Here is a 10,365-nt window from a genome sequence, read left to right as displayed (position 1 = left end):
AACTGTATTTAAAATGTTAGAAAAGAGAGATAGGTGGCGGTAATGCACTTATAAGTCTGTGATCCGCCATAAAGCAAGAAGAAGAAGACACCTCACGCGCCGGCTGAAGAAGAAGACGCGAAGGCGCTCAGGACAGTTTGTGTTCTACTGAAGAAACAAAGTCACCTACATCTTGGATGCCCTGGGGGTAAGCAGATAAACATAACATTTTCGTTTTTGGGTGAACTATCCCTTTAAGTAGTGCAAAATGGCCTTTGTTGATGTAATCGGTTGAAAGTCATTGTTAATGTTATGTTTTTTCAGGATGTCAGGATGGCAAGTGGCCCTGGCTTGCCGGACAGCCTGGTGCTGGAAATCTTCTTGCATCTCCCTCATAAGGCAGTACTGAGCGCTGGGTTCACCTGTTGTCAGTGGTTTGCGGTGTCGCGGGATGACTTCCTCTGGAAGGAGCTCTTCTACAACTACTACTGCATCCCGCGCTCTGTGCCTCGCCACCCTGGTATTGCAACTGGAGCTGAACTTTTATTTAAACTGCATCATAGGCAATGAATTAATGTGTAAAATATATAAGCACACACCTTCACATCTGTGACCAAAAGTAATTTAGTGTTTATTTTGAAAAAACAAAATGGAATATATGCTATACATGAGGCCTTTTACGACTAATCCACTAAGTAGTAAAAGACGTGACACTGCCTACATTTTTTTACCCTCTTTGTCATGTATGAATGCCACAAGGTGGCAGCACTCCCTGTGTCTTTTGAAAGTAACAATGCATTTCCTGCATGTGTGCAGCGGCTGTGTCGTGGTACAGGGAGTTCAAGCGGCTGTATGACTGCATTCCCTGTGTGGAGGTTCAGACTCTGAAGGAACATCATGATCAGGTCCTGCATTTGGCCTTCTCTCACCGTGGACATCGCTTCTCTTCCTGCTCCAAAGACTGTACTGTTAAGGTAAGACTGCTTACTGCTCGCTTAATAAATATTTTTTTCTTCAAATTTCAAATGTTTACACAGTATTTATGATTTATAATCTAGCAGACATATGTCCGAATGAAAGAAATTATTTGCATATGCCAGCCATAACATACAATCTCTATGGTTATATGCAAAAAAAGAACATCTGGGTAGTTGGCATGACATAGAGTATTGCATAACACTGATGCTGTTCCACAAATTTTTTTTATTCTTTAATAATTATTCAACCTAATATGACATCATATTAATTAATCGATTAATTAAATGTTCCTAGCACAAATGAGGACAGCAATATGCATTTAATAAATTTTCAAAGCAAATAACAGCAAGTATGACAAGTCAATGACAGGATGCTAAATGTTTTTGGTCCAGATATAGTGCCAAAAAATGCAATTCATACATGCAATGACTTAACTTCTGATATTTTAAGGAAGAACAATTCTCCATATGTATATACAACATTTAAACAAAAATTTTGATGATAAATAATTTTTAAAAAAAATTATTTGTTACTGCTTTATTATTCACCGAATAATAAAAATTCACTTAATGTGCTTTTACAGCTTTGGGACACGGAGCGATCAGATGGCACCATCTCTTTGGTTCACAGCTCCAGCATGCGGCAGTTTAACTGGGGCTACACTCAGTTCTCACAGTTTAATGCTGATGACACCCTGCTGCTGGTCTCAGGGGTCTACCTGGGCCCACATCACTCCTCCTCTGGAGAGATTGCAGTCATCAGTTTGGGTAGAGACAGCTGTTACATACACTGATTGCACACACCCACTGTAAATAGATTTCTGACTGATGTTGTTGTTTTGGATCTGTAGAGAACTACACTCTGCTGTCCCGTGTGAGAAATAAGCCATACGATGTTTTCGGCTGCTGGCTGAATGAGTCTCACCTCATCTCTGGTAACCTGCACTGGATTGGCAACATGACCTCCTGCTCTGTGCTCTGGCTCAACAAAGCCTTCCAGGTCCAGATGTGTTCACTTCTCTAGGGTTTTAAAGTGATGTGCTGAGTCCAAAATTAACTGTAGCTGATGAATTGAAAAAATGTTTTCTGCTGGCCATGAAATAATTTTTTTATTTAATTGAACAATATTTTTTACCCAGTGATAAAACAGTGTTTTCCATTGTGTCTTTCTCGCAAAAAATGTTTGATGAGACCCATTGTAATCTTCCACTTATTTTCATTGTGGTTAATTATAAGAAACGGTAGCCATATTAAGTTATGCCAATAACACACACACGCACAAAATATTTCTAGCTAAACATCTAATGGTTATGGATGTATGCAGGTATTAGATATTTTTGTCCTAACTACTCACTCAGTATTACCCCTCTCCATGTTTAGGACATCGAGTCAGAAAATGTGAATGTGGTGAAGCGTCTCTTTAAGATCCAGAACATCAATGCCAGCACTATCCGCACAGTGATGGTGGCCCACTGCCGTCGACACGACTCCCCTGACCTCCTTCTGGACTATGAAGCTCAGTCACAGGCACAAGCTCTAGCTCAAGCCCAGCGGACACAGCAGCACCAGCCTCTCTTTTTTGATCTGGGAAGCACAGACAGTGAAGAGGAGGACGATGAACATGATGAGGATGAAGAGGATGAGGAACGAGGAGAAAAAAGAGTGTCAGCACATCTGCCCTTATTTAACCCATCCGGCATTCAGCATGTTATACACGTAAGAGCCATAGAGATCGCTGCACCTACAACATTTTAAGCCACTTAAGATTTTTTTTATATCATTATGAATTCTATTGTGTTTTCGTTTTTAGTAGTAAAGACTGTTTTCCCATACTTACAAAGACACAGAATACATTGATCTTCTGGAGAAATGGGAAATGGTTTCCTTAATTTTTGATGCATTTTTGAAAACGTTCTTCTGCAACAAAAGCATTGGATTGGATGTATAGGGCAAGATAAAATCAAGTATTATGCGTGCGTAGTATTTTTGGATTTGCATCAAAAGATGACTGCATATATTCATCAAATATAAGTGTTCCATTTTTGAAAAAGATCTATAAAATTTTTATTTTATAGATCAAAATTTGAATTTAAATATAACATTTTTATTTTAAGCATTTATAACCATGAAATCTGAATTGACACTATTTACTTAAAGGCACAATATGTAATTTTCGCCACTAGAGGGCGCGTATTCGAAGCGAAACGAAACCGCTGACCGAGCGTGACACACGGCTCGAAAGCAGCGGAGCTTTTATTATGCCACAGTCGACCGCTTCCGCTCCTTCTGGTCGTGCGTATGTGGGGGGAAAAAAGCAGCTGTTTTATCATACTTAATACATTTGAAAGTTCTGTTATAATGCTACTCTGTGCGGTCGTCACCGGTCTATTAAAACGCACAACATATTAAAAACGTCTTTGGTGTTTCCATGTTTTCTACAAAACCTCGTAAATCGAGGGGTTATGACGTCATTGGCAGGCGACACATTGACACTATGGACACGCTCCATGTCACTAGTTAAAATTGCTTATTTCTCTGGATTTAAACATTCTTCGAAACATTTGGGATAATGTAAGTACACAAGTCAGCAAAATATATAACACTGTTCTAGTGGTTTTTGGATATTTTAATAAAAAAAATCTTACATATTGTGCCTTTAAGTGTTCCCTGAAAGTTTCATCTGTGCATGTTATTCCAAAGAAAAATTGGGACCAGTTCTCAGTATTTACTAGTGGCTTATTAGCATGCATATTGGCTGTTTATTAGTACTTATAACAAAATTAGGAGTTTGAGGCAAACGTCATAGTTCATAGTAAGAATTGGTCCCCAAACTAAAGTGTGACAAATTGTTTATCATTTTAAATTAAAATGTAATAACTTGCTCAACTTCTGAAACAACTGGCACAAATGCAGCTTTGAAATATAGAGCAATTAATATTATAGCAACAGATAAAACTTGACTTTCATTATGCCATGCTTTAAAAACATCTCTTCAGCTGTTATTGTGTTGTCGGTTATATGTGCAGTTTCTGTATTTGCTGGCATTAGGGTCCTCACAGCGTAGCCACGCGTGATCGAGAGTTGGAGACTAAGGTGGCCAGGTTGATGGGCAGCAGACGCACCAAAGCTCCTGATCCAAACCTGGTCTCTCCAACAGCTCCTGGAGAAGGAGAGGACAAGACCTACCTCCTCTTCACCACCGGCAGCCTTACCTACTCGCCTCACCAAATAGGTGAGCATGCGCTTATGTCTCTGATGGGACACTGTACGAATGACTACTTAATCTGCTAATTCCATACATGACGGGATGGTAAATTCATGTGTTTATGTGTCTGTTTCAGGCATCAAGCGGATAATGCCTGATGAAATGACGACGTGCGGTCCTGTGTTGGGAGAGGAGCGCAGTACAGATGAATTCTTTGACTCACTGGATCATGTGATCGACATTCACGGCCACATCATTGGCATGGGTCTGTCACCTGATCATAGGTGTGTGTTGTGCAACAGTAGATGACTAGCATACATGAGCCTTTAACTCACTTTGGACTAATGCAGTTTGCTCAGCAAGTTCATACAGGCTTTCAAATTGTAAAAAGAGAATCACTCTGTGGAATTTGTGTGCAATATAATCTATGGCGCTGTGAGGGATTACAAAGATGTTGCTATTGTGTTTCTGTGGGGTAAGAAGTCACGCAGTCTTCCTCCAGGGGGCGCAAGCAGGCTTAGAAAGCTTCATCTTTTTAACTTATTAAAGGTGCAGTATGTAATATTGACAGCTAGCAGTTGAAATGGATGGGTACTGCAGTCCAAATTCAAAATATTGGAAAGTGTTATTTCTCCCACTTCTCCTCTTCAAACTCAATCATGTTTCCTAAATATCTAAAAACATGTTATGGTATTTTTATGCTTAAGTACAGTCAAAAAATAATAATACATATAGCACCTTTAAATATATTTATAAAGTGAAATCATTTCAGTCTATTCATTTCCACTTAATTGTATAAAAATAAAGGTGACTTAATCTCTACAATATTTTAAATAAAATCCCTAAATGGCCATGGAAAACCATGTACAACAACTCCTGAACCCCTGCTGAAATTAAAGCATTATCAATGAAAATGGTGACCGTCATGCAGTGTTTGTCTGATCACAGGTACTTGTATGTGAACAGTCGAGCGTGGCCAGCGGGCTGTGTGATCTCTGACCCCATGTCCCCTCCGCCCATCGCAGAGGAGATCGACCTGCATGTGATTGATCTGAAGAGTCTTAGAGAAGAGCGCCGCAGCCTTCGAGCCCACCGGGCCTTCACACCCAACGACGAGTGCTTCTTTATCTTCCTTGATGTCAGCCGAGACTTTGTCGCCAGGTAATTTACAGCCTAGCCAGCTGTGCACATTTTATTCGCAGTAGTGAACAGATTTTTCTGGCCTGTTAACCAGTTCTGCCATTTGGAGTACAGTACATGCTATTTACCAGAATAAAGATGTACCAAGTAATTTCCTCTTTCTTCTTAAGTCAATTCTTTCACTGGCTGAAACGACACTGGTCTTGAATTTTATACCGTCAGGCAAACGGCATGTGTGTAGCATCAGGAAAATATTTTTGAAAAGCAGGCTTTTTTATGTTGTGGGAATAGCGTTGAGTGGATTCAATTCGTCAAAGCATTTGAACGTTTAATAACAGGAATGTTTGCATGACTAATTAAGCGTTTAAGATCATTGTAAACTTGTAAATGATGAATGCATATAGAAAGTAAAGGGGAATTTCAGTGGGGGTTTTTTTTCTTTTTTGAGGCTTTGAAAACCTTTCTTAATTCAAGTCATCAGTCATATCAATAGTGATAGGTACCAGACCCTGGACAACAAAACCAGTCTTAAGTCGCTGGGGTATATTTGTAGCAATAGCCAAAAATACATTGTATGGGTCAAAATGATTGATTTTTCTTTTATGCCAAAAATCATTAAGTATGTTAAGTAAAGATCATGTTCCATGAAGATATTTTGTAAATTTCCTACTGTAAATATATTAAAACGTAATTTTTGATTGGTAATATACATTGCTAAGAACTTCATTTGGACAACTTTAAAGGCGTTACATTTTCTCAATATTTTGATTTTTTTTGCACCCTCAGATTCCAGATTTTCAAATAGTTGTATCTCGTCCAAATATTGTCCTATCCTAACAAACCATACATCAATGGAAAGCTTATTTATTCAGCTTATTTAGTTATTTCGAGTTTTATTCAGCTTATTTATTTATTTCGAGAAATTGAACCTTATGACTGGTTTTGTGGTCCAGGGTCACATATGTAAAATATGGCTCCATAATGTTATCGAAGCCAATAGAAATGACTAGACAAGCTGAAAGTCTGCACCAGAATATGAGCAAGAACTTATAAACTCAGGACAACACCGTACTACAGCTAGGTGATATATCTGATCTTTTTCAGACCTTTTCATGATATTTAATATATATATAGTGAGTTGGTGGGTTTTTGTTAAATGTGAGCCAAAATCATCACAATTAAACCAACCAAAGACTTAAACTACTTCAGTCTGTGTGCACTGAATTTATTTAATACACGAGTTTCACAATTTGAGTTGAATTACTGAAATAAATTAACTTTTCCACGACATTCTAATTTATTGAGATGCACCTGTATATATATATATATATAGTCATTGGCTTTGAAATGGCTTTAAAGAGTAGTATTTCTATTTTCCCCCTTTTTCTTTTTGCAATAATTTCCAAGAGGAGAATTTTTGGTGTAAATCATTCTCAAAAGCATTCTAATTTACTTCATGTAAGTAGGACAATCTTTTTAAAAACTATTTAAGGCTGGAATACACTGCATGACTTCTGCTTAGATTTAGAGTCTGGAGGAGTTGCTGAAATTCAAAGCCAGTCTTCTACCACTAAACCTTAACAATGATTAACGAAAACATTAATGTAAAATACAAAAGTCATCTGAACCATCAATAAATGTTTGACGAACAAAAGATCAAAAGGATTGAGTCAATAACTGCACTAGAAGTGTTAATTGTCTAATTCATGTAATTGTCTGTGTAGCGGGGCTGAGGACAAGCACGGTTACATCTGGGACCGGCACTACAACATCTGCCTGGCTCGCCTGAAACACGATGACGTGGTCAACTCTGTGGCCTTCAGCCCAGCAGACCAGGAGCTGCTGCTGTCCGCCAGCGACGACTCCACCATTAAAGTGTGGCGCTCGCCACGAATGGTGCGCCTCGCTGAGGCACTCCAACGCCCCCCTCGGGCTCGCAAACTGCTCTCCTCCTTGTTTGGCCACAGAGGTGCTAATCTGAATGGTAAGCCCTGACGGGCGCAACGCATGAGGGAAGCAACACAGAAAGACACTCCATGAGCAGAGCGAAACGTGTGAGGTCAAGAAACTGAGGATTCCACATGGTTCCTACGAGAACAAGGATACATGTATTCCTTAGTGGCCTTTTTGCAGGACGTACTGTGACCAATAGATCACTGGGAGATGAAAAGCGATCTTTGCATAAAGAAACAACAACAACAAAAAAAAGGTGTCTTTGGAATGCTACATTTGTGAAAGATCAATGATGCACATGAAAACGTGGAAGACAGGCATCAACAGTATATGTGAATTCAAGAGCAAAGAACCAAGAATTAGAAGAGATATTAAGGTCACATTCACATATATGTGCGTCACGTGTGCGGTTTGTGAGTCCGTTTAACCCTGTCATAAAGAGTGGAGCGCCACTTTTGCATGTCTGCACGTTTGTAATTTCTGTATTTTTTTTTCTTCTGTTTTTAGTAGATGTTATACAAGCAACCTGATGATCATAACAAGGACATGGTCAGAGTATTGAAATACTAACACAGAAAAATTACAATTCTGCTACAAATTTACAGCACAATTATGTCACTGGTGTTTTATCTCTGTTCCAGTTTTATGTAAAGGAGGAGCAGTTTAATTTAACATCATTACAGAACGGCAATGCAGATGTTTACTCCTGAGCTACCCCATCTATGCCTTTATTATTGAAATCAATTGTATCCGTTGTGCATATGGTTTGTGTCATACAGGTTTTAACAATCATACTATATTGAAAATGTAAAAAAAATCCAAAGAGACTCCAAGCCTTCATGTTGAACTTTTAGTTGTTCGCTTTATACAATCATTTGGTTTCAACTTGCACCAGTGCTGCACCTGTTATGGTGGAATATTTATTTTATATTTACATCAAGTATAACATATTTCATGAGAATTTGTGCAGGTGTGATTAATAAAACTACCAAAAAGCTGAAGAAAAAAGGTCAAACAACGACCATTTCATTTTCCATTACGTTTATTTACAGTAGGTGAGCTTCATTGAGAGACTATGCAGCATCAGGGCAACTTTCTGTGTCATAAGCTTACATTGTTTACCAGCATTAAATATTCAGCAAAGGTGCTCATTTGTTATCATGAGAAAGTGACTCTAAAATGCTCCCCCATGTCTAACATATATGATCTATATATGTAAAGCTCAGCTGTAATGTTAATCATGCATATGACTTTTTGTTGATTTCCTTTTGGTTCCTTGAGATTTTATTTATCTTCATTAGGCGATTTCAATCTGATCTCCTAATAAGAATTTAGTTGGAGTTTGGATCATGGCGTGCAGCATTCGTCTGTAGTTGCGAGTACATCAGTGGTTTTGTTTTTAATGGACCCGATTCCCTGTGTGACATTTGTTTGCATCTGATTTTCCCACATGCCCTTTGGCTGTTTGCCATCAGTAGATTTTGTATTGTGGGATGTGTACAATTTGTCTGACCCATTAAACAATTTTTCTTTTACCAGACGCAATGTGAATTTCTTCATGCTTTTATATCCCATGTTTGTATTTTTCATGAAGACTAGGACTGGATAAAATATACATACCTCTTTAGAGAAAAGATCATAAACTGTTTTTTGGTATTACAAATGGATATGGTTAGCACACAACAATTTTGCATTTTAAAAAAATCATAAAATTAAATATATAAGAATTATTGGATCATGAACCCGACACTCTTAGACAAAAAGAAAAGAAAAGCGATTATGTCATACATAACACATACATAGCACTCTAGTATTGTAAAATGATGCTAATAAAATGAGTATTTTAATATCTATACGAAAACTAAAAATGACTTTTAACTGCTTGATTGAATATATAAATGATAGATAAGATATAAATCAATAAATGACAGCTAAATAGTAAAAGGTACTACATAGAATTTCATAAAAAGAGTTACATGAGTTTTTTTTAAGTTAGCATGCTAAAGACCCATATTTAACAGCATGAAAAATCCTGCTAAAAGTACAGTATATGCTAGGGCTGTCGCGGTTAGGAAATTTCCCTTGTGGTTATTATGGGTGGCTCGATAGCGCGATATGCGGTTTTACCGCGTTTTTTATTTTTTTTTACAAACCTTATTTATCCTGATTTTACTGCATACAAAGCTCTATTGTCGAGTTATTATGTAGCATATATTGTTGCTTTTTAACTGACAGAGAGACACGTTTTAAAACATTTTTGTTTATTGTTAAATGCCAAACAGCAATAAGAACATGCCTTTTCCAATTTAAAAAAACAAAAGAAATAAAAAAAATTCTAAAGTATCAAATGAAAACAAGCAATAAGAAAATCCTTTTTCCAATTTGAAAAACGAAAGAATTCTAAAGTATCACATGAAAACAAAGTAAGTGAAAATACAGAGAATAAACGAAATATTATTTAATCGTTAACGAATGTGATTTAGACCTGGGTTATCATGTCCTTGTTTTGCGCTAGGAAAACCAACATATTAACCTTATGTGGTTTCAGGGAGGATCGCATGGGGGTAACAATATTCCCGCCGGCACTGAAAACCCTTTCCGACGGTGTGCTCGTTGCACAAATACACATGTATTTGCGCGCGACTTTGGACTCTATGTTGAATTTTGTCTCCGTGTCATTGATATAATTGCCCTTATATAGAGGATCTAAAAAACAGGCCTTTTCCAAAAGTTTTTGTAAGGCAGCTGGTTCATACTTCCCCTGTAGAACACTGCACATTTTGTGCTTTATGTCCGATGTTAATGTGGTATCCTCATTTGATGGTTTAAGCATATCTTCTGTAAGGAGTTTCATGGCGGATTTGACTGAAGACACTGTAACGTAGCTCTCGCCAGATAGCAGATCCGTAAACGAAACCCCGGATACAAACAGTTCGCGGGAAAATTACACTCGTAACACTCTTGTATCATTATTAATTTATTTAATATTCAATGCACAGTGATGAATTGTAAAACAAAAAGGCCACAGCCTCATGAAACAAAAACCGTGAACACTGCGGTTGCCGCGGTTGCTTTCCTTCCTCTGCGGTTGGCTCGTCAATAGCGCGGTAT

The 10,365-nt window shown here is 37.8% G+C and overlaps 1 protein-coding gene across 1 annotated transcript in view; it reads left to right on the top strand.

Moving 5' to 3' along the window:
* The window catches only part of fbxw5 (F-box and WD repeat domain containing 5), a 12,531-nt gene extending 2,970 nt beyond the window's left edge, over positions 1 to 9,561 (top strand). The window contains exons 2-10 of the mRNA XM_016541144.1: positions 304 to 499; positions 796 to 953; positions 1,541 to 1,724; positions 1,808 to 1,956; positions 2,337 to 2,672; positions 4,005 to 4,188; positions 4,298 to 4,445; positions 5,110 to 5,322; positions 7,026 to 9,561. Of these exons, the coding sequence (XP_016396630.1) occupies positions 313 to 499; positions 796 to 953; positions 1,541 to 1,724; positions 1,808 to 1,956; positions 2,337 to 2,672; positions 4,005 to 4,188; positions 4,298 to 4,445; positions 5,110 to 5,322; positions 7,026 to 7,296 (1,830 nt within the window). The 5' untranslated portion in view covers positions 304 to 312 and the 3' untranslated portion in view covers positions 7,297 to 9,561. The remainder of the gene's footprint in view (positions 1 to 303; positions 500 to 795; positions 954 to 1,540; positions 1,725 to 1,807; positions 1,957 to 2,336; positions 2,673 to 4,004; positions 4,189 to 4,297; positions 4,446 to 5,109; positions 5,323 to 7,025) is intronic.
* Positions 9,562 to 10,365: the final 804 nt, after the last annotated feature.

Source organism: Sinocyclocheilus rhinocerous, unplaced genomic scaffold (genome assembly GCF_001515625.1).
Source record: "Sinocyclocheilus rhinocerous isolate Xijiao unplaced genomic scaffold, SAMN03320098_v1.1 scaffold127, whole genome shotgun sequence".
Classification (NCBI taxonomy): domain Eukaryota; kingdom Metazoa; phylum Chordata; class Actinopteri; order Cypriniformes; family Cyprinidae; genus Sinocyclocheilus; species Sinocyclocheilus rhinocerous.
The sequence above is the reverse complement of the archived record's forward strand: the minus strand, read 5'-3'. Positions and strand labels throughout refer to the sequence as shown.